Here is a 25,444-nt window from a genome sequence, read left to right as displayed (position 1 = left end):
GCCAGAAAACTCCTCAGAGCTTTCCAGACCGCCAGCATTTCTAGGCAAATGATATGCCAAGAAGCATGCTGGGCTGTCCACGGACCTCTCGCCCCGCGGCCTTCCATGACCGCGCCCCAACCAGTAAGGGATGCATCTGTTGAAGTGGTTTTCCGGCAACACGGTTCTCCCAATACCAGTCCCAGGAACAGAAACCAAGGTTTCTTCCATATAACGAGGGAACGAAGGCATCTGCACGTTACCCTGATCATACGGAAAGGATTCCCCTTCGGGGAAAACCCCTTGGTTTTCAGCCACCACTGTAGTGGTCTCATGTGGAGCAGGCCGAACGGAATCACACTGGACGCTGCTGCCATAAGACCCAGCAGTCTCTGGAACTGCTTGACAGTGATGCTGTGGCCCAGCCTTATACTGGAGACTTCCGCCCGTATAGTCTCGATATAGTGCCTGCCTCGTTACTGAGTCCCATACTATCTCCAGGAACGTAATTCTCTGGGAGCGCGTCAACGCGCTTTTCTTCATGTTAAGTCTCAGCCCCAAGCAGCTCGTATGGGCTAGAACAGCATCTCGATGCTGAACCGCCATATCGTACGACCTAGCCATGATCAGCCAATCGTCGATATAATTTAGTACACGAATGCCCTGGAGTCTTAGCGGAGCTAGGGCTGCATCCATGCACTTTGTGAAGGTGCGAGGTGAAAGAGCTAGGCCAAAGGGAAGAACCCGATATTGGTACGCTTCGCCCCCGAAAGCGAACCTCAGGAACTTCCTGTGACTGGGAAGGATGGAGATATGGAAGTATGCGTCTCTTAGATCTATCGTGATGAACCAGTCCTCGAACTGGATCTAACTCACGATGACGGGAATGGTTAACATCCTGAACCTGTATCTCCTCAGAGATCGATTCAGATGTCTGAGATCAAAAAACCAGATGCAACCCCCCATCTTTCTTGGGGACTATGAAATACCGGCTGTAGAACCCGACCTCTCTCTCCGGCGATCCTTTCTATCGCCTCTTTTACCACCAGAGAGTGTACTTCTTGCCCCATTACCCCCACCTGCTCGGGACCAACCACTGTCCAGTCTATCCCCCCAAATTTCGGGGGAGGAACTCTGAACTGTAGTCTGTAGCACTGTTCTACAGTTCGCAGGGCCTACACAGAGATATTCAGAAGGCATGAGTATGCGCCGACATACTCTGATAAGGGAACCAGCCTCTCGAGCCTCTCCTCCGACCCCCCGAAGCAAATACCCGGCAGGGACTACTCGAGGTAGATTTTCGGTGTGCGAACGCATTCGCTGCTTCGCCACAGATTGTATATGTGACGGCCGAAGTAGTGCGCGAAAGCGGGGGAACGATGTGGCCCGGAGCCCTTTTGATTGCGGGAGCACAACATCGATTCCCCGAGAGCTCCGGGGGGAGAACAACCTCGGTCGCTCCGCCCCCTGGGGGACAGCTTTTAGCGGCCCTGCCGCAGCTAGGACCACTTGGAAGCCTTCTTCGCCTGAATGACCTCCCTCAGGTCGGTCTTCGGCTTAGAAGACTTCCCGCGAGAGCGTCGCTTCTTTTGCCAGGCTCACTCGGGAGGGGCGCGAGAAGCAACGCTCTGCTTTTGCACCTCACGGTGCGAGGAGCCCGGGGCTGGCTGAGACTGCCCACTCGAGGCAGCCTTGCTGGAGGAGCCCCAGCGGCGAGGGAGGAACTGGCTGAGGGCGGCCGCCTGCTTTTTCACCTCCTGAAACCTCTCAACGACGGTGCTCACAGCGAAGAGGCCAGAAGGCAAAATCGGGGAATCAAGGAGAAAGTGTCAGTCTCTCTCCCTGATCCCTGACAGGTTGAGCCAGAGATGCCTCTCCGTGCACACCAAACCCGCCATGGAGCGGCCGATAGCACGGGCCGCCTCCTTGGTGACGCGGAGAGACAAATCCGTAGCCTTTCTCAGCTCAGTCACATCCTCCGGGGAGGGACCCTCGCCCTCATCGAGCTCCTTCAGCAAGTCCTCTTGGTAGGCCTGCAGAACCGCGAGAGTGTGCAGGCACCCACCAGCGCGACCAGCCGCACTATATGCCCTTCCCACCAGCTTCGATGTCTCTCGTCATGGTTTCGAGGGCAATGCCGGGGTCTTTAATGAAGCCGCTGTCTCGGGTGAGAGGTGGCCAGCGAGCGCCAACATATCCCTTCAACATATCCCTTCTCAGACGCCCCCAGCACGTTAGCGAAGTCAAGTGCAGGGGGCGTAGTCAAACGCGCTGAGAAGGGTTTTTCCCACGCCCTGCACAACTCATTGTGCAGGTCGGGGAAAAACGGCAGACCTGAGGCTGAGCCGAGGCTGAGCTCGGCGCTTGAAAAAGCGCTCATCCAGCTTATTGGGCGGCTGGATGTGCACCTCTTCCTGTGGCCAATCTAAACTGAGCTTGGCCACAGCGCGAGTCAGGACCTCCACAAGCTCCTCCATAGCCTGCGAGTGGGGTGGCGACTGCCCCACTGCGCCTGCTTCGGTGCTCATCGTCAACGACTCCTCAGAATCGGACAGCCTGAGCACCGGATCCTCCGCCTCGTGGGAAGAAGCTGCAGCGCGGGCTTCCACACGTGGCGGCAGGATCTCTGAATCGTCAGAGGAAGATGCCTCAACATTCCCTAATCCTGCTGACAGATCCATCTGCGAGCCGCACGATCTGCGGCGCCGCTCTGCCTTGGCAACAGCGGGCCCAGAACTGCGAGGCTCGCGAGGCTGGCCGGCCTCGTCAAAGACCGCCAGCTGCGAGCGCAACACTCTCAGCGGCAGATTATCGCACTCACCGCAGGCCGGGCCCTCGAGAGCGGGTGTGTGTCCGTGCCCGAAATAAAACGCGGACAGGGAGGCACACAACGTCTGAACTGCTCGCTCGCCATAATATCTAATAATATTGAAGCCCTACGGGACAAACAACACCAAATAGACAGACAGAACACAGAGCGCGACCGCTGAAAGCAGGAAGCTGTGTTTGCTTGTGCCGGCGTCCCTTTATACCTCCGGGTATGCCGTCACTCGTTACGTCATGACGCAACACCAATCAGGATTGGACTTTTTTTAATATGAACTCAGCAGCGTCACGCCGAGGGCATTCCCCGATGTGTCATCTACGATGACGCAGTGCGAGTTCCCTCGATAAACGGAATGTGATTCATCAGACCAGGCAGCCTTCTTGCATTGCTCTGTGGTCCAGTTCTGATGCTCATATGCGCCCACTGTTGCTGCTTTCGGAGGTGGACAGGGGTCAGCATGGGAACCCTGACTGGTCTGCGGCTACACAGCCCCATACGCAACAAACTGCGATGCACTGTGTATTCTGACACCTTTCTATCAGAACCAGCTTTAACTTCTTGAGCAATTTTAGCTACGGTAGCTCGTCTGTTTGATCAGACCACACAGGCCAGCCTTCACTCCCCATGTGCATCAATGAGCCTCGGCCGCCCATGACCCTGTCGCCGGTTCACCACTGTTCCTTCCTTGGACCAATTTTAATAGATACTGACCACTGCAGACCAGCAACACCCCACAAGAGCTGCAGTTTTGGAGATGCTCTGTCATCTAGTCATCACAATTTGGCCCTTGCTCAAACTCTCTCAAATCCTTACGCTTTCCCGTTTTTCCTGCTTCTAACAAAATGTTCACTTGCTGCCTCATATATCCCACCCACAACAGGTGCCGTGATGAAGAGATAATCAGTGTTATTCACTTCACATCATAATATGTCATGCACCTCACATCATGAAGTTATGCCTGATCAGTGTATATGTCTGTAAGAAATGTTCACATTTTCGCTGTAGTGTATCTCTGATTTTACAAAATCTTGGTCATTACCTCTCCATAAGTAACAAACTGCACGGTTAGATGAACAGAACGCAAAGGAGAGCTGGAGAAGAGCCATGGCTCAGGAAGTTTGAGGTATTGTTCTGCAAGCTGACAAAGAGCATTAATCACCGCTTCAGGCCTGAGCTTAATTATGCTTGAATAAATAAGTCATTAAAGGCAGAGACAGGGCCTGTCAGCCGCACTCATGAGCTGAAGCGCTCTGCCAGCGACACCTTCATATTTTTCCTTCTCTTTCCCCTCTCTCATTCTCTCTTTCTTGTTTCGTCTTATAGTTCATTAACACACACGGGAACAGTGTTGTACCCATAAACGGGTTTCCTTTAGACAATTGTGCATATGTGCTCAAAGTTTTCTACACTTTTTTTTAGCATCCAAAGTTACACAGTTAGTTCCAGTCCTCTAATCTCCTCATTTATTTTTATTTTATTTGTATTTATATTGCACTATTAGATACTTTCCTATAATTCAAATTTATTATGAAATGTATCATATATATTTATATTGAAATATCCCAAAGGACAACTGTACACTTAAAAAAATTATACTTTGAACCATTTTTTACAGCCATATTTTTTAGTTCTCAAATTATATTTATTTGTATATATTTGGTTTAAACCTTAAATATTGATTTAATAGTCATCAAAATACCTCAACTTACCCATTGTAAACCGAAACTGGATCCTGAGCAAAGCACAATTGCCGATTTAGGCATAAAACCAGTTTATACCCTTGTTTTTTTCAGTATATCAAATACCTTTCAGCTAATTATATATCGATATCAAGAGTACAATGCATGATGTTATTATTATTTTTATATATATATATATATATATATATTTTTTTTTTTTTTTTTTTTTTTTTTTTTTAAGTTTAAGTTTAAGTTTAAGGGTAAAAAAAATGTTTTTTACAATGTGTATTTTTTGCATATGGAAATAACCTGAAGTAAGTTTGTGCTGAGGTGTTAATGTGATCACATCTCAATAAGTTTGCAGAATAAAGTGTAAATAGTGGTCTGCTTACAGGTGCACTTAATGGTGAGAGGGTCAGTACCTGTAGGTTCCCACACATGGGGAAGTGTTTAGGCCTGTAGGGTATACATGAGTGCACTTGGTCTTGTTGCAGTTGGTCAGCATTTTAACACCCCTGCTTAGAGCTTAAGGATATACTGGTTTAACTTGTCGTGAAAATAAATCTGCTTGTTTGGCTTTGTTAATTTAGAGGGGGGTGACTGTAGCGTGGGAATTGAGATAACATCTAGACACACAGGTCTGAATGGAAACTAAAAAAAACAACAACAAAAAAACAACACTGTAGTGCTAAAGTGTAAAAGTATCTATCTATCTATCTATCTATCTATCTATCTATCTATCTATCTATCTATCTATCTATCTATCTATCTATCTATCTATCTATCTAATCTATCTATCTATCTATCTATCTATCTATCTATCTATCTATCTATCTATCTATCTATCTATCTATCTATCTATCTATCTATCTATCTATCTATCTATCTATCTATCTATCTATCTATCTATCTATCTATCTATCTATCTATCTATCTATCTATCTATCTATCCATCCGTCCATACCGTATCAGATATTCACCTTTTGTTCTTCATGGTAGAAATAAAAATGAGGCTGAGTAAATAATTAATAGTATTTATTATGTGTGAACTATCTTTTTTTCCAACCCTTGTCTGCATTGTAAGATCTTCCCACTAGATGTCAGTAAGTATTCTAATTCATTCAAATGAACTGCATATCTTTATCACACTCCCATATACACACCCAAGTCCAGGGGAAAAATCATCCTGTTTTTGACCTCATGAGCATTTAAGAGAAAGATTCCATTTTGTGATAAGAAAATTTGTATTGAATTGGGTAACAAAGATATAAAAAATCATGCACTATGTCCTCATTCTTTTTAAATTATGACGATTTAATCAAGGTACAACCATCCAATTTTCGTATATATATGTTATATGTGTATTCCAAAAGACTACATCGGCAATATATATTCTTTAGAATTTCTAAATCAGCATAAAAATTGTGTTTTTAAGCTGTGATACTTCTCACATTCACATCCTTCTTAGCCCTTGGCAGATTGCTTATCCATAAATTCCCTGTTTCACCTTTTCCCGACTTTTCTCCTGTCTCCACTGTTTCTGCCGACCATAATGGCGAGAGATTCTCATAAGATAAACACATGAAGAAAAAAAAGAGGAGGATCAGGAGATGAGAGATTTGCAAAGCGAAACAACCAACCCCCCATTTCTCTCTTTTCCTCTTCCTCTCTTTCTTTCCCTCTCTCTCTCATTATCCTCCTCTGCTCATTTGAATAAATTAACACCCCCCGACGTCTCGCATCACCACCTTCCTCTTTTCCCCCTATTTCTCCCCCCTCAACAGGCTGCAGGGAGAGCTCCAGAAATATCCTCCTGTTTCCACACACGTTCATTCACTTACTCCCTCATGCACATAGACACAATCACACCCACCCTCTAATACACCAAATTCATCCCGAAAGCTCGGGTTCAACAGTCTCGTCTCCACTAAGGCAAAACAAACCCCCTCCTCAGCCTGCAAAAAGAAAAAAGAAAAACATAAATTACGAAATAAAACATTTGGTCTTGTAAAAAACAGACTGGCGCGCAGGCGCAGACGCAGACGCGGGTCCCTCCCTCAGCTGACTGACTTGGTGCAGCTCACTGACTCATTTGACTAATGCTGGCGAGCGTAACATGGCGTACAGTTCTGTATCCGGCTGGCTAATTAGCGCCAGTGCAGCTCCAGCGAAACTGGGCAAGTCGTGCGCCGCCATGCTAAACCAAAGCAGCTCACCATCTGGGCCTCCTCGGCCGCCATTTTGGATCTGCATGGCGATAGTTTGCATAGAGCACTCTAATAGGCAGCCATACTGCAGGGGGAGCTGGTAGAAACGGGACGCGTTAGCCACCATTACGGAAGGCTAGCTTTTAGTGCCCTCCCGTTACCTGCGTGTGGCTGAGGTGGGTAGGCACCAACCCTTGCCCCCTCCTTTCCACTCTGCTACCACCATCTACCCTCAATGACCTTGCAGGCATTTGGTTGGGGAGGGAGCTCTCTCCGCATTAATACCAGATACATTAGCGTTAATATGATTCTACCATGTAGCCATGGCCTGAGGGGGACTCTGATTGTCTGCGTATTAGCATTACCGTTCTCATTAGCCCACCCGCTTCTGCCTTCTCTGCTCTGCTCTGCTCTCTCTCTCTCTCTCTCTCTCTCTCTCTCTCTCTCTCTCTCTCTCTCTCTCTCTCTCTCTCTCTCTCTCTCTCTCTCTCCTTCCTTCTCCTCATTGGCGTACTCTCTCTCTGTCTCGTTCTTTGCTTTTCTCCAGGCAACAGATGAGAGAGAGAGTGATGCAGATGATTTGTATTAGCAATGATTTCAACAGTAGCTGCCTGCCTGCAAGTCAGTGGTCACTTCCTCTCTGATGCACATTGTTTAGATCCATACAGCTCTAGATTTCTTTCTGCAAGTGTGGCTTGTACTTTCTTTCCGAGTGTTTGTGTATCGCCATAAGTGTGTGGGAGGGTAAGGGTAGCATTCCTTCTTCTATATTTCCACTTGTTACATAACTGAGTTGAGAGGAGAGGTAGAGAGAGGCCTCTGTAGGAAACAAAGAGTCGGGCTGATCGGCTCAACTGCTCGTTTCTCTGCTCGTTCTTTTCCATAGAAACACTGAAAAAAGTGTATCCAGACCAGTGGAAATATCCAGGAGCTTACTAGTGGGATCTTTTCAATGTGTGCGACCACTTCCAAGTAAAGGCCAAGTGTAGAGTCATTGCTGAGATCAGCTTATTCTAGTTAGAGTCCAAGTCTATGGTCTTTATCCTTTATAGACTCAGGAGCATGATGACTCTGTCTTGACTTTGACTTAAATGATCTTGACTACAACAACAGGCCAAGTGACCCCCTAAGGTTGTCTGGGGTCATCCCCCTTGACACCAAAGAGTCATATGAATTTCACATCTTTGTGCCACTGTGCTTGACCCTATTGGTAATTTTTTTCAAACTGGATTGGTTGCTCGTAAGCTTAACCCAACTTAAAACTAGGGCCATTGTCAGGTGAGAACAACCAGGAAAGTTGTCCCAGACACGTCACTTAAAAATGTTTTTAAAAATTGTTGAGCTTATTATGGGGCAATACCTTCAAAGGTACACAAAAAAATGCTTTGTTGGGTGAAAAATGGACAATCTCAACCGTTGGGTTAAAAAAAATGCTATTAAAAATAAAACCAATGGTTGGGTGTGTCCATATTTGACCCAAACAAAGGTGGATGGGGGGGGGGGGGGGGGGGTCTCAGGAATGTAGTCGGGAGCACCTGCATTGAGGTACTCTTCTTTTTTCTTCTTCTAATGTTAGGGGCCTGCAAAGATCCTCAATGATACACTCTACAAATGCTGGGTTGTTTTAACCCAATGTCAGGTCAAATATGGACTAACCCAGCAATTGGGCTGTGTATATAGGGCTATGCAAGCAAGAAACTTTGCAGAATTGGATTTATAAGATTTGTTAAACTAAGCTAAAAACAGTATTGGTGGCTGAAAGCATAAATTAACCAAATCATGCAATACAAAACTTTGTAAATGATTATTGTTCTAAGAGATTTCTCCAGAATACTATGCACACACAACTTACATTATAGTCATAAAATATGATGATGGAGGATTTTGTTATGAGAACATACATTCTCTAATGAGCAATTCTATTTAAATGATCTGAACTGATTGGATGGAATGACATGAGATGAACTGGTCGGATGCCGACTGGCCCAGCATGGGGCTGGTTAAGGATACGTTGCTGTCAGCATGTTGTAGAATCACATGTCGGTGTGATGGATTTCTGTATCGGTTTATTCTCTGACGGGGCTGCACATAGCCTATAATCAATAGCAGTACAGCATGTTACAGTTCAATAATTACCCGAAGAGGATGTGCGTGTGTGAAGCCAGAGTTCTGGAGCAAAACCATCAAGCCGAACACTGTTGGTTGCAGACAATCACTCTACACATTGTTGCAATTTCTTAAGTTTGTGTGTGTGTGGGTGTGGGTGTGGGTGGGGGGGGGGGGCACACATGTACTCTAGCATTGTTCCATATCAATGTCAAAATAATCCATAACCATCACTGCTTTCTTACTTTTAAGATGATAGGTTTGCCAATTTCCATTCAAAAACTGTCAAATATCAAACAGATTTTTTAGAAGGTTTAATAATGCGGTCTAATTACAACTGTTTACTGTTTAATAAAAAATATTTATATAAATATTTGTTTTTGCAGACTTTAATGGTGTAGAAAGACACTATAGTCACCAGACGATAAAGCCGGGGTGGTCTGTGAACATTATCCACCATTCTAGACAATACACGATACGCCCTTCGCATGTCATTCCGCTCATTTTGAGCGCGGAACAATGCCGGCGATTCAGACATTCTTCGGCGCGCCTCCGAAGCACGCGTTCTCCCTCATTCGCATACGTTAATGCATGGAGAGAGCATGACGGGGTCTCGTGCTGTGTCTCTAAGGACGCGCGCGTGTCACTCACCGATTACTGACATAAAGAACCCACGCGGAGCGTTTTGCGCACAACATTTACACGAACTTTACTTTAAAATGACTCTCAGCCCTGGTTTGATTCGCGGGTCTTGACTGGTTTAAGGTGTTCTCCCAGAATGGTCATGTTGGTTTTTCGTCCTGGTATTTTAAAAAGTGCCTAAAACCAGCAAACAAATCTGGCTGGGGGACCACACGAGGTTTAAACTGTTTTCCCATCAGCGTTGCATCAATGCAAGATTTCTGACGATAAAAGGTAAGCCTTTGAAATCGCGAAAAGTGATCCGCCGTGCGTAAAAAAGGCAGCCTTTTAGTTCCCAGGTGCGCCATGGTAACATTGAGTGCCACAGAATGCCCAGGCTGACTCCAGCCACGTGGACCGCTCACAACAACAACAACAACAACAACATGTTAAGTCCTGTCCTCTCTGATGCACTCAACCCACCCCCACCAACAAAACTCCGTGCGCCGTCCTCGCCGCGTCTCTCTCTGGCCCCGCACCAGCACCTCTCCATCTCGCCGTACCATTAGACTACCGAAGGAGGGGCCGTTCGGATGACGGTCCCGCGGAGGGGAGGGTACGAGAGGCGGGACCAAAGTCTTCCCCGCTTCTCGGCGCTGGCGAGTACGGGACTAGGGCTGGAGAGATCGCCGGGGAGCATCGTCACCACTCCTGCACGGAGCCTCGCCTGGCCGAATACTGCACAGTGCACACGTCGGGATTGCAAAACATTCCTGAGAAATATACCTGCTATTTATGGCATGTGGCTGGTAACTTTACTCCTGCTGTATTCTTTTCAAGAAGGTACGTGGGAAGGTTATTTACCACTGCTTTATTTTTACTTGTAATGTGGAAACATAACTGCACAATTCAATTAATTTGTTAGGGAAAAAATTGCGCTGTTCTAAGTTCAACGGAGGGAGTTTCAACGTTATTTTATTGTGCGCTCACATATCTGGATTTTAAGAAGTTTCTTTCGCTCCAAAACTAATATACAACTTCGTTAGAAATGTTTTTAGTTGCTTAAAATGTATAAAATTGTTTCTCTAGTCGCTGATTAACGACGACCAGAAGATTATGAGGCTGTAGGATCTGCATGTTCCCGTGCGCAAAGATGGGGGAGATAGCATGATTTGTATGCAAGATATGAATATGCTGTTGAGTTATGAATATGTAGAACGGGAGCAGATTTTTGCATCGGTCGTGTGCATTAGCCATACACTTTTGGCCCTCTGTAAGTTGCATGTTGGGAAAAGTAGAGTTGGTCAGTGAGGTGTATATATTTTTTCTCTTGGTACTTTTTTTTACTGCGCTAAAATATGTAATTTTCCTTGGATTTGAATAGGTCTGTTCGTTATTTATAGTAACATGCTGTTTTATGCCTTTATGGAAAATAATAATATACATTTTGAAATAAAAGCATGTGTCTCTGGTAAAAGGTGAATATATCTGCATAGATTCTGTGAAAAATAGAATGGCTTATGCAGCCTCATTTCCAATTAGCACTGGTGCAATTAGTGGTCCTCCATTTTCTATGCCAACAGATTCCTGGTTTGCTGATGGTGGGTTTGATAGCACATTTGAATTTGTTTAAATGCAAAATGAAGATGTGGTTTATTTCGATCATAATTAAGGTTATTTATTTGCTAATTCAGTTAGTTTTATGCATCAATTTCTGTCATGATGTCTCCTCAACAATTTTGTTTTTGACACCTCACAGCATACATACCCCTCCTTTCCTCACCCTCCAGCCTTGGAGATGTGCTTTCAGTTTTGCTCATATTTTTTTTTTTTCTGAAATGATCTTTCACAATATTTTTTGGGGGGGATGAAACCCCTTCCAAACGTGTGCGCCTGTTTTGAAGTGTTCTTTATCTGATATTGCTTCACAAACAATTCAAATGCAAATGCTTTACACAGTGCTTGAGTCCTGATGCTTTAGAACTGAAAATACATTTTGATTGTTATATATTTTAATTTACAATGTCATTTGATCGGGAATGAATAAGGTCAGAATTATTCTGTCTCTCTTCTAGTGTGTGGGGGGGTTTGTGAAAGCGAACTGTGGTGTGTATTAATGTGTGTTTGTGTATGTTTGTGTGTGTTCTTGAATGGGGGAGGAAGGGTGCAGTAGGGCGTAAAGTGCATAAAACCAGGATGTGGAGGTCGCAAACAAACTTATTTTGTCATGTTCTCTTTTTATTTTCCAATTCTCTTAGTTTATATAGTGTTTTCTGTAATTCTCACAATGTATTGCTTATCATGTATCTGAAGCTCTGATGACATGGTCGATAGGAGATGTAAAACGCACATCAATTATCATACATGCATATGCATTAGGACTGCGTATTTTTCCGAGAGGGCCGCGCCTCCATCTTTTTCACTTTCAAGGAATGTAGAAACGTTTCTCCTTAACCTTTTTTCCACGTTTCCCGCAATAATTGTATGTTAAAAAACAGATTAAAGTCGTTTTTGTTTAGACGTGATCAGCCATTTTAAATGTATTCTTATGCATTATCGTGACCCGGGCAAGTTGTAGCATATTACCCCCCTGCCTTCACACCTGAACCCCGGGCTGGGAAACCAGATCCAGTGTAAATTGTCGTCTCGAGGGTCATCTTGTCTTTTTATGGAAATGCAAATGAAATGAAAAAGGCATCGAGGGATGCTGCAGTATTGTATTTGGAAATTTACATTATTTGCATGTGAGTTGTAATTTGATAATAATAATATTAATAATAATATTAATAATAATATACTAATTTGAAATAGTATATTATTATTATTATGAGCAACAATATTAGCAAATAATAGTCTGTAACTATCATTATTAAACTGATTAATAAAGCCTTCATTTATTAGAAGGCTTTTTAGTTCTGTTGGATTTATCAGGCCCTATGGAATATAACATTTTAGAATTATTCCATGTTATTATTCATATGGGCTAGCCTACTCTTAGTGTGATACATCTTTTTTTAAATTTAGCCTATATAATTATATTTAATAATTATGTATGACACATTTACTTGAAAATTAAATAATGACTAAAGATATGGTAAGCAGTGTGTGTTCGCTTGTGTGTATCTGTGTCTGTCCAATATTTATTTTAAGGATCAGCAGTCGTCAGGTCGTCAAATTTGTGTGGTGGCTGCGATATTATCCGGTCTGATCCGATTTTCTGAACATTTGCCTAAATTAAATTGTGATTGCAAAGAGCTTGCCCCGTCCGACACATCAAACCCTTTTAGAGTGAGACATATTATTATGATCATAATTATTATTATTAGTTATTGCCATGTGTATGTTTTACATCACCCATAACAGAAAAATCTGAGCATTCGTTTTTTTCTTAAATATCTGCCCACTTTCATACGATTTCACCTCCAAACTGCTCGCAATGTCAAACCTGCTCCTCACATCAGGACACCTCCATCCCACCCGGTCTCCCCCTCATAGAAATATGCAAAATTGGTTTCCTTCTACCCCCCACCCCCCCATCAAATCCCCTGTTCTTCCCAGCTGCGCAATTAGTAGGAGATCTGCCGCATCCCCCACTCAAAAAGTAAATCAGGTCATTGGCCATAAGGACTCCATTTATTTCTCTCTCTCTCTCTCTCTCTCTCTCTCTCTCTCTCTCTCTCTCTCTCTCTCTCTCTCTCTCTCTCTCTCTCTCTCTCTCTCTCTCTCTCTCTCTCTCTCTCTCTCTCTCTCATTGTGGATCTGTCTATCTCTCTATTTCGTTATAGCCAACTCGTCATATACACCTGTTCCTCTCTTCTTTCCATGACACACTGTTCATAATAATATAATAATACGATACTTCCTCTATAAAAATAAAGAGTAAAGCCTTGTGTGAACGCAGCATGAGTCACGGATATAAACATGCTACTCTCATAAACTGTGTAGTAATATCTACTTGAACTTTACTTTAAAATAAGATGGTTTGAACATGTTTGTCCCATCAGTGATTTTTATATTCACACGAATTATCCACGAATTTTATACACACGAATTATCAAAAAAACAACCCAACAAAAACATCCCAGCTAAATACCTCATTGGATAGTCCAAAAAAAAAAAGATTTTTATTTTACCTACAAAGCAAAAGTTTACAAAAAAGTTAGTCAAAGACTAAGGCTGCCTTTTATTCATCAACTGTCGACAAAAAGTTTGAATCAATAAAGTAACAATTTAATATGTTATAGGCAATTGTGGGGATAAAGACATGATGAAGATTGTTTTAATATTAGCAAATATATAATGGCATGCTTCCTTTTATGAAACTAAACAGCTCTGGTCATACCAGTCATGTACAATATCCACATACAATCAAGACCGTCTGAACTCTGTGTAAAACACATCATTAACTCTTTTCAGACCCTTCAAACTCAAAAGAAAATTGGTGTCACGAATGTAACCGGTGAGATTTACTGGGTTAAGCGCAGTGCTATTTTCCCATCCACCTAAAATCACACCCCGCCGCTCCACCTGCCATTTCAGCTGAAGTGCGGTCAAAATAAAAATCTTTGTGTCACTCTCGCGTTCCGCTTCGACAGGTGACCGCTGTTCTCCTTTCAGAGCTCGTGTGCCGGTGAGTTAAGCGCGTGAACAAACACTCCTCTTCTCTGGAGAGCACCTGCTGCACGAGACACGACGGGGCAACTTGTCCATCCAATCGGACACCATGCGCAAATCATCCGTTCTTATCATGAGTCGGAATAATGTGACGTGCAGTATCAGGGAGGAGGGATTGTGATGGGTTGATTCCCTCTATTTAAAGGGATAGTTCACCCCCCCCCCAAAAAAAATATAATTCTGTCATAATTATTTTCTAAATTGTTCCAAACCTGTATAGGCTACATTTCTTTCTTCTGCTGAACACACGATATTTTGAGGATTAAGAATGGGATGTCATTAAAGTTCATGTGGCAGGCGTCCCAATACTTTTGGCAATATAGTGTAGGCTAGATTAGCTACTGTTATTAAGGGACAGTTCACCCCCCCCCCCCCCCAAATTAAATTATCCCATAATTTACTCACCCTAAAGTCATAGTGTATACGACTTTCTTCTTTCAGCCAAAACCAGTCTAAATTATATATAAAAAACGCTTGGCTCTTCCCAGCTTTATAATGGCAATAAATGGGGGGATGAGATTTTGAAGGCCAAAGAAGCTCCTCCATCCATCCTAAAAGTAATCCTTGTGGCCCAATAAAGGCATTTAGAAGTGAAGCCAAACGATTTTGTAAAAAAAATATCCAAACTTTATAAACTATAATAACTTCCAGTAACGTCTGTACGTGCGGAGTTCTGTAGGAAGAGTGACCTCTGACCCGACACATGACAAACACGGAAGCGCGCAGAGGAATATTTAGGGGTTCAAGTTGATGGACACCACTGACTTTCATAGTAAAATCAGTGGGGTTTGGCTACAGACATTCTTCAAAATATCTTATTTTGTGTTCAGCAGAATAAATACATTCATACAGGTTGCGTACAACTTGGGGGTGAGTACATAAATAGCCTACATTTTTTCATAATTTTTGGGTGAATTATCCCTTTAAAACTGGTCTTGAACCCGAATCATAAGGTTGGAAGTCTTAAATCTATGTAGGCTTTTTTTATTTTATTTCATAGTCTAAGTATATATTGAATGTTTCAAAATATTTTTTGATAAAATATTTAGCAACAATAAAAGTTAGCTACAATATCACTGCAGTAGGCTACGTAAGGTAGCGGTAACCATAGCAACAATACACTGCTCGCGCTTTCCACGGTAAGTGCGTAAGTGTGGGTGGAAAGATAACAAAAATAAAAATTGCCTATATTATATATTATTATAGTTCAAAATAACACAACCACTAACACAAACTGCTTTGTTTAACACCTCTCTAATAGGAAAAACAGGAATAGTATTATAGCCATATTATAGCCTACGGTTGATTGGGCAACATACCGCCCTTTTAAGATGGCGGTTAGATAAACTTGCAAGTGGCGACTCGAGTGGTCGTCAACTTATTTTCAGTCACGTGACTGTCGCGGAGCTTTGGAGGGTAAACGATAGAACATTGAACTGCAGCACAAACCTGTCAAATTTCCATCTTAAAACAAAAATATGTGAACAAGGTACACTTTTGGGCACACTACAGTCTGCTGCAGTATTTCAATCACTAAAAACAACGGGACGTTTTTAAAACGCTTAACGTGAAACACTAACGTTAACGTTACAGGGTGAGTTGCACCAACGATTCAGTTAAGCAAAGTTTAACGCTAATCTAGGATTTGTTGATATGGGTTTTATTTTAAATCGAGTTGTTACACCACTTGATTTTAAACTGAACTGACGACTTCTTTTAAACCATTAAAGTGCCGTACTAAATCATTCATATTAAAAGATCAAATTCAGTTTACTGCTTTATATAGATAATGCATACTATATAAAGGCGAGTAGATGAAACCCGGAATATGAATGCAACGTTTTCTTTATAATGGGTTTCGATGGGGAAAACAGTAACACCTAGCGAGAAACCTCGTGTTGCACTAATATTCTGTGTTCATCTGCTTTCGTGTACAAAGTGTGCAATCTCAATACGGCAAATATTGAATTTGCTGTTTTAATGTCACTGTCTTACTGCATTAATACTTACTACAAACCTTATCTGGTAAAAATGACGGGCGGGCAATGGCAGCGCCTTATAGTTATTTTGCCCTCCAGGTGGGCGTTCCTATTCGGCGTGTGACGACACATGAAAACTATGGATTGCTCACTAAAAATTACTGTCAGAAAACTCAGAAATTACTTTTAAACTGTCGACACCCCTGAACGGTGTTGTTTATTTCGCGTAGACTCTCCAGTGCAACACTAAAAGGGAGTGACGCTATAGCTTACGTTTAACAATCAAATCGTAAAAGGGCAAACGTCTTTGGTAAGTTTCTGAGTTGAGTTTTAAAGGGTTAGTTCACCCAAAAATGAAATTTGTGTCATTAATGACTCACCCTAATGTCTTTCCACACCCGTAAGACCCTCCGTTCATCTTCAGACACATTTTAAGATATTTTATATTTAGTCGTATAGCGTATATAAGTGTATGCACACTATACTGTCCATGTAAAGGGAATAAAAACATGATTCGGATCGCCAATGACGCGTGATTTCAGCAGTTTGACACGCGATCCATGAATCAATCCGCTGATTCATGACCGTTTCAATCTTTATTTGAGGCTTAAAAACAAACCTGGAAGAGAAGACAATGCTGAATAAAGTCATAGTTTATGTTATTTTTGGACCAAAATGTATTTTTGATGCTTCAAGAGATTCTAATTTACTAGCTGATGTCACATATGGACTACTTTGATTGTTTTTTTTTTCCTTTCTGGACAAGGACAGTAGAGTGTGCATACACTTGCATACAGTCTCAGACTAAATATAAAATATCTTAAACTGTGTGCCAAACATGAACGCAGGTCTTTCGGGTGTGGAACGACATTAGGGTGAGTCATTAATTACATACATTTCATTTTTGGGTGAACTAACCGTTTAAGTCAGCGTGAAGTTAAAAGTAACGTTAAACAAAAGTTAGTTCACTGCAATGTAAAACCTGCTCCTCATCTTTATGGATTCTATTTGGTGTACACTAATAGAAATAAGGGCCCTTTCTTTTTGTATTAATTATTTGCGGTATGTAAATGTGAAGTGGCAATGTTACTGCTCTTGAGGTTTTTTTTGTTGTGCTGCATGTCTCAAAATTTGATGTAGTATGTTGATATTTAATTTACAAATTAAAGTAGTTAAAATGTAAGAAACTTCCGATTTGATCAAGATTATATAATGTCTGTCATATAATGTTGCCACTTGCCATCCATTTAAAGGGCCACAGAGTCTCACTCCAGGATGGTGGTGGCGGCCTATAGTAATTTAGTTCATGGATCTCTACATGTTCTAATCTGATGGTGTTACTTGTGTTACAACTATCATTTTCCTTCCCTATTGTACTTAGTAAATTATGAGTGGACATGATTTATCTGATATAGTTACATCCATCTATTCCAGAGAGTGGAATCATTTTCACTGTGGTGTCATGTTGGTCACATCAGTATCAAGGAAACTTTCAAGAGCAATAATGATATAAGAAAATAAAGGGTTCAACGTGGGATTTTTCGCAGAAGAACTATTTTGGATTCCCAAAAGTTCTTGAATACTTTTTTTCTTAGTTTGAAGAACATTTTGAAAATCTAAAGAACCATTTTCCACTTTAAATAACATTTTGTGCAGTGGAAAGAAATGGATGTTAAAGACTCTTCATGGATCCATAGATGCCGATAAAAAACATTTATTTTTAAGAGCGACAAGGACCAAATAAATGCAGGTTCCTGTTGCTTGGGTTTAAGATTATGATATGTATCTCACTTAATAAGAGAAAGGGGGCAGTTTATAACATGCCTAAAACACAGGACATTTTTTTTTCACTCTTGCATTGAGAGGACTGACACCCAACCTTCAAAATGATCCCTTTGAAGTCTGAGCTACTTCGGCAAATGCTGAAAATGTTTTCTTTTTTCCCTGACGCTGCAGTACTGCGAAAATAAGGAGGTAGAGATTCCTTACTCATATCAAAATCCAACCTCTTCAAACTGATTAGAAAGGAATAGACTTACCAGTCTCTTAGACTCTTAAAAATAAAGGTTCTTAAATGGTTCTATGGCAGGGTGTATGGTTCCATGAAAAACCTTTAATGTCCAAAGAACCTTTCCATTGCACAAAAGGTTTTTTGTAGTTCAAAAAGGTTCTTTAGACTATAAAATGGTTAGAAAAAAAAGGTTCTTCTATGTCATCACTGTGAAAACCCATTTTTGGTTCTTCCTGACACCTTTATTTTTAAAGGTGTACATGCCCATGATCACATCAGGTATTTGATTCATATAATGTGAGTAGGATAGATGTATACAAAATGCTAATTATTTAACCAAATGTACACTTTTCTCTCTCCCTCTTCTCAAAGAGACTGACATGCAAATGTGGGAGGTTACATGTGACTGGTTTCCAATCCACTCTAGCTCACTCACGCAAAGCACTGCACAATCACAGGGACAACAGTGGCAGGCAAGATTTACTCTAATATACCAGAACAAATGTAATCTAAACACCATGTGTACATGTGTCCTTTTCAGCCTAGCTATCAAGAAATGCCCGGCTCTCACACACACACACACTCATTCTTGCTATCATAAACCCATTTATAACTGCATGTAGTGTAGGGCTGACTTTAGAATCAGCTGGAAGTTACTCAGCACCTGTAGTATTGATTTTTCCTTGACTGCGCCGTGCATAAATGATTATTGGTTTGATAAGTGGCTTGTCTGAGGAAAGGTATAAAAAACAAAGGAGGAAGAAAGTCAGCCTCTCTCTTTTAATCTCATGAGTCATTTTAAAAAGGTTAAAGAAAACATTATGACACTGAAAGCTGTTAAAAAAATATGCAGCGCTGAAGCGCGATACAGACAGGATTGACAGCGGAAATGGCCCTTGAACAATCTGCGAATAAATTAATTGGGAGGCTCGGAGGCAAATGGATGGTTGAATTGCGTTGTTGTCGAACAGTTGCACGTCCCAAAAATATGCGTCTGCATTTAGACATGTTTATGTAGGTGAGACAGAGTGATCGGAAGAGAGATTGTGTGCGGATTTCTTCGGGGACAGGGTATGAAGATCTATGCGTGTGCATGCGAGAGAGTGTGTGTCTAAGCAAATGCAGATGAGCGACTGAGAGAGCTGCATTATGCATAGCGGCTCACCATTGGCAATAGCCTAGGATGTCCGCAATACATATTCAAACAGCATTTTCGTAGCGTCTGAACAAAACAAAAAAAATACATGTATATATGTATGTATATGTTGTGCGAATGTGCAAAAGCTAGAAGGACCACACATAAAGGGGAAGCTGAGAAAGAGGAAAATGGAAGGCGATTAACAGGGAGAGATGGCGGGAAGGAAGGAAAAACAACATGAAATGATGAGCAAAGACATTTTTGAGCAGGAATTTTTTCGGTTCGAGGAAGTGGGTGGAGAATAACGCGTCCATCTTGAGAGTTAGACAGATAGATAGAGGGAAAACGGGCATCATTAATGGAGCGTTTCAGCATTCCCATGCAGTCCTTTCCCTCATTTGGCATATGGCAACGAGAATAGCAAGGAGCTGCAGGGCTTCGTTAGCCCTCACACGGAAGTCATCTCAGAACAAAGAGAGAAGAAATTGGGTTACCCCATTGCCCTTTCTCTTTTCTCCCCTAAATTACTGATCATCTACCCTAAACGTCTCAACAATTGTCCATGGACATATGAAGTCCCTGGACATTTGAAGCCCTTAGACGTAGTGGTCGACCATTGTTGCATGCTTTGTGTGGGTACTGCTGTTTATTGGCTTCAATATTTTTCTTTTTGCAATGAGCTTTAATGCATAGTATCAACAAATCCCTGCACTAAATTGATTTACATTGAAAACATTGCTAGATGCTGAAACTTCGCATTGCTTTTAAGCATCTTTTTCATTTGTTGGCCATTCAAAATTGGCTGACATTTTTTTTCCGTAAACAACATATATATCACTAATATTTCGTTATAATATAGTGTACGTTTTAATAGAACTATCATGTCGTTCCAAACACATAAGACATAATCTATGGAATATAAATGAAGATCTTTTTAATAAAATCTGAGAGCTTTCTGTCCCTCCATTGAGCCTACTCAAATACCACTTTCAACCCCCAGAAAGGTAGTAAAGACATCATTAAAGTAATTCATGTGACTCCAGTGGTTAATCCTCAATTTTATGAAGTGACAGGAGTGCATTGTTTGCAAAAAAAAAAAAAAAAAAAGTTTGCAATTAGCATAGTTTATCACTTTATTTACAAAATATTAAGAGGGGATAGTCCCGTCCCGTCCCCCCATTTTAATTATGTCAGTAATTACTCACCCTCATGTTGTTCTAACCTGTAAGGTTCGTTCATCTTTCGAAAACAAATTAATCTCTTTTTTTGATGAAGCTAGTTCATACAGAGATCTTAAACTAATCCAAATGAATTGGGTGGTTTAGTCCAAATTTTCTGAAGAGTCTTGTTAGACTTATATGATGAACAGATTGAATTTAGGCTTTTATTCAAATTTAAACATTGCTCAGCGAACATAAACAGAAGCTCAAGCGAACCTTATCTAATTGATGCGCAAGAACAAACATCCTGTTGAAGCTCAAACTTGCTGCGTAACACGAGATTGAACCTCATTGGTTCTTGCTGAAGTGCAAACGTGCTGTGCAACACAAGAATGAATCTCCTTTATTCCGGCTGAAGCTCAAATGTGCTGCGTAAAAACAAGAATGAACCTCATTGGTTCTTGCTGAAGCTCAAATGTGCTGCGTAAAAACAAGAATGAACCTCATTGGTTCTTGCTGAAGCTCAAATGTGCTGCGTAACAGGAGAATGAACCTCATTGGTTCTTGCTAAAGCTCAAATGTGCTGCGTAACAGGAGAATGAACCTCATTGGTTCTTGCTGAAGCTCAAATGTGCTGCGTAACACGAGGAAGAACCTCATTGGTTCTTGCTGAAGCTCAAACGTGCTGCGTAACACGAGGAAGAACCTCATTGGTTCTTGCTGAAGCTCAAACGTGCTGCGTAAAACTAGAATGAACCTCATTGGTTCTTGCTGAAGCTCAAACGTGCTGCGTAAAACTAGAATGAACCTCATTGGTTCTTGCTGAAGCTCAAACGTGCTGCGTAACAGGAGAATGAACCTCATTGGTTCTTGCTGAAGCTCAAATGTGCTGCGTAACACGAGAATGAACCTCATTGGTTCTTGCTGAAGCTCAAACGTGCTGCGTAAAACTAGAATGAACCTCATTGGTTCTTGCTGAAGCTCAAATGTGCTGCGTAAAACTAGAATGAACCTCATTGGTTCTTGCTGAAGCTCAAACGTGCTGCGTAAAACTAGAATGAACCTCATTGGTTCTTGCTGAAGCTCAAATGTGCTGCGTAACACGAGAATGAACCTCATTGGTTCTTGCTGAAGCTCAAACGTGCTGCGTAAAACTAGAATGAACCTTATTGGTTCTTGCTGAAGCTCAAACGTGCTGCGTAAAACTAGAATGAACCTCATTGGTTCTTGCTGAAGCTCAAATGTGCTGCGTAACACGAGGAAGAACGTCATTGGTTCTTGATGAAGCTCAAACGTGCTGTGTAAAACTAGAATGAACCTCATTGGTTCTTGCTGAAGCTCAAACGTGCTGCGTAAAACTAGAATGAACCTCATTGGTTCTTGCTGAAGCTCAAACGTGCTGCGTAACAGGAGAATGAACCTCATTGGTTCTTGCTAAAGCTCAAATGTGCTGCGTAACACGAGAATGAACCTCATTGGTTCTTGCTGAAGCTCAAACGTGCTGCGTAAAACTAGAATGAACCTCATTGGTTCTTGCTGAAGCTCAAATGTGCTGCGTAAAACTAGAATGAACCTCATTGGTTCTTGCTGAAGCTCAAACGTGCTGCGTAAAACTAGAATGAACCTCATTGGTTCTTGCTGAAGCTCAAATGTGCTGCGTAACACGAGAATGAACCTCATTGGTTCTTGCTGAAGCTCAAACGTGCTGCGTAAAACTAGAATGAACCTCATTGGTTCTTGCTGAAGCTCAAATGTGCTGCGTAAAACTAGAATGAACCTCATTGGTTCTTGCTGAAGCTCAAATGTGCTGCGTAAAACTAGAATGAACCTCATTGGTTCTTGCTGAAGCTCAAATGTGCTGCGTAAAACTAGAATGAACCTCATTGGTTCTTGCTGAAGCTCAAACGTGCTGCGTAACACGAGGAAGAACCTCATTGGTTCTTGCTGAAGCTCAAACGTGCTGCGTAACATGAGAATGAACCTCATTGGTTCTTGCTGAAGCTCAAACGTGCTGCGTAACAGGAGAATGAACCTCATTGGTTCTTGCTGAAGCTCAAACGTGCTGCGTAACACGAGAATGAACCTCATTGGTTCTTGCTGAAGCTCAAACGTGCTGCGTAACAGGAGAATGAACCTCATTGGTTCTTGCTGAAGCTCAAATGTGCTGCGTAACACGAGAATGAACCTCATTGGTTCTTGCTGAAGCTCAAATGTGCTGCGTAACACGAGAATGAACCTCATTGGTTCTTGCTGAAGCTCAAATGTGCTGCGTAACACGAGGAAGAACCTCATTGGTTCTTGCTGAAGCTCAAACGTGCTGCGTAAAACTAGAATGAACCTCATTGGTTCTTGCTGAAGCTCAAATGTGCTGCGTAACACGAGAATGAACCTCATTGGTTCTTGCTGAAGCTCAAACGTGCTGCGTAACACGAGAATGAACCTCATTGGTTCTTGCTGAAGCTCAAACGTGCTGCGTAACACGAGGAAGAACCTCATTGGTTCTTGCTGAAGCTCAAATGTGCTGCGTAACACGAGAATGAACCTCATTAGTTCTTGCTGAAGCTCAAATGTGCTGCGTAACACGAGGAAGAACCTCATTGGTTCTTGCTGAAGCTCAAATGTGCTGCGTAAAACTAGAATGAACCTCATTGGTTCTTGCTGAAGCTCAAATGTGCTGCGTAAAACTAGAATGAACCTCATTGGTTCTTGCTGAAGCTCAAATGTGCTGCGTAACACGAGAATGAACCTCATTGGTTCTTGCTGAAGCTCAAATGTGCTGCGTAAAACTAGAATGAACCTCATTGGTTCTTGCTGAAGCTCAAACGTGCTGCGTAACACGAGGAAGAACCTCATTGGTTCTTGCTGAAGCTCAAACGTGCTGCGTAACATGAGAATGAACCTCATTGGTTCTTGCTGAAGCTCAAACGTGCTGCGTAACAGGAGAATGAACCTCATTGGTTCTTGCTGAAGCTCAAACGTGCTGCGTAACACGAGAATGAACCTCATTGGTTCTTGCTGAAGCTCAAACGTGCTGCGTAACACGAGAATGAACCTCATTGGTTCTTGCTGAAGCTCAAACGTGCTGCGTAACAGGAGAATGAACTTCATTGGTTCTTGCTGAAGCTCAAACGTGCTGCGTAAAACTAGAATGAACCTCATTGGTTCTTGCTGAAGCTCAAATGTGTTGCGTAACACGAGGAAGAACCTCATTGGTTCTTGCTGAAGCTCAAATGTGCTGCGTAACACGAGGAAGAACCTCATTGGTTCTTGCTGAAGCTCAAATGTGCTGCGTAAAACTAGAATGAACCTCATTGGTTCTTGCTGAAGCTCAAATGTGCTGCGTAAAACTAGAATGAACCTCATTGGTTCTTGCTGAAGCTCAAATGTGCTGCGTAACAGGAGAATAAACCTCATTGGTTCTTGCTGAAGCTCAAACGTGCTGCGTAAAACTAGAATGAACCTCATTGGTTCTTGCTGAAGCTCAAATGTGCTGCGTAACACGAGAATGAACCTCATTAGTTCTTGCTAAAGCTCAAATGTGCTGCGTAACACGAGAATGAACCTCATTGGTTCTTGCTGAAGCTCAAACGTGCTGCGTAAAACTAGAATGAACCTCATTGGTTCTTGCTGAAGCTCAAACGTGCTGCGTAAAACTAGAATGAACCTCATTGGTTCTTGCTGAAGCTCAAATGTGCTGCGTAACAGGAGAATGAACCTCATTGGTTCTTGCTGAAGCTCAAACGTGCTGCGTAACACGAGAATGAACCTCATTGGTTCTTGCACGTAAAGGGAACATGCTTGAGCTTCCGTTTACCATATCTGATGTGTGAGTTGATCTGTTCATTATATAAAGCGATCAAGTCTACAGAACTTTTTGATTCACATGGATAAGTTTTACAATCTCCTTACGAACTTTTTGAAGCATCAAAGTGGTAGTTGCATAGCTGTCAATGGAAGGGTAAAAAGCTCTTAGATTTAATAAAACATATCTTTATTTGTGTTCTGAAGATGGTCTTAACGAAAGTCTTAGGAGTTTTGAATGACATAAGGGTGAGTAATTAATGACAGTTTTCAATTTTTTTGGGTGAGCCAGCCCTTTAAGGTATTAAAGGGCTGGCTCACAGCGCTGCTCACTCAGAAGTCACTTTAAAACCAAGCAGCTTTCTGTTGGTCGGTGTGATAAATTCACTTGACCAACTTGAACATGAGCGAAATCTGCATGGGGAACTTTTTTGCTCAAAACCTCCTGATCACACCAATTCCTATTGGAATAACTGGAATTCCGCCTAATTTATTCCGAGAATTCCGAGTAATTTATTACATGCCGTTCACAGCTCAGGTCGTTGTCTCAAAAAGTTTTGTGGCCTCATCATGAGCAGAGGGAATGCTTTTTCCAGGTAGAATTTCACCGATAGCATCTCAACAGTGGCACCTGTTGGTGTGGAGGACAATCTGCAGCTGTCCTGCTCTCAAGTTTTTCCCTTTCCCCCTCCCCTCCCCTTACCTCAGACCCAGACAGTGTAGGTGGGGGGTGGGGGATATCCTCAGGCCCTCCCTTTTGGATCCACAACCCCTTACCCAGAACCCCACTGTGAGATTATAGATATTGCAATCTTTATTATGGGGGTTTATGCTTTAGGCTATAATCTGCTATGGCAAAAGGGGTGGGGGGCAGGGGGACTAACCAGTTGACCTGTTTTTCATCCCATTTCATTATGACCATGACCATATTTCCCAGTGTTGCAATGTTTTGTTCAGATCTTCTGTGAACTGATGTGTTGTCATGCAGGCTTTTCAGAATTGTCTGCATTTTCTGGGGCTATGCACAGGAAGATGTTTGCCCTTGTTTGTCCAATGATAAGAGAAATGAATATATATGTATTTGTATGACTTTGAAATAGCTATTGCAGATTAACAGATGTTTAGTTTTAACAGAAGCTCAAAGTTTAGTTTTGTATTTCCGCCGAGAGGAGATTGACGCTGTCTATAGTGCTGAAATGTGTTTAGGGACCACCCAGTCACTGTCCATGGTCCTGAAAAGAGCTCTCAGAATTATATTTGAC

The 25,444-nt window shown here is 42.1% G+C and overlaps 1 protein-coding gene across 5 annotated transcripts in view; it reads left to right on the top strand.

The window, feature by feature from the left end:
- Window positions 1-9,982: 9,982 nt before the first annotated feature.
- The window catches only part of dscaml1 (Down syndrome cell adhesion molecule like 1), a 166,472-nt gene continuing 151,010 nt past the window's right edge, over window positions 9,983-25,444 (top strand). Inside the window, exon 1 of one of the 5 annotated variants that reach the window (XM_067450997.1) lies at window positions 9,983-10,262. In XM_067450997.1, the coding sequence (XP_067307098.1) occupies window positions 10,013-10,262 (250 nt within the window). In that variant the 5' untranslated portion in view covers window positions 9,983-10,012. The remainder of the gene's footprint in view (window positions 10,263-25,444) is intronic. The other 4 variants (XM_067450992.1, XM_067450993.1, XM_067450995.1 and 1 more) reach the window with 4 other exon arrangements.

The sequence above is a fragment of the Pseudorasbora parva genome, chromosome 8 (genome assembly GCF_024679245.1).
Source record: "Pseudorasbora parva isolate DD20220531a chromosome 8, ASM2467924v1, whole genome shotgun sequence".
NCBI classification, from domain to species: domain Eukaryota; kingdom Metazoa; phylum Chordata; class Actinopteri; order Cypriniformes; family Gobionidae; genus Pseudorasbora; species Pseudorasbora parva.
The sequence above is the reverse complement of the archived record's forward strand: the minus strand, read 5'-3'. Positions and strand labels throughout refer to the sequence as shown.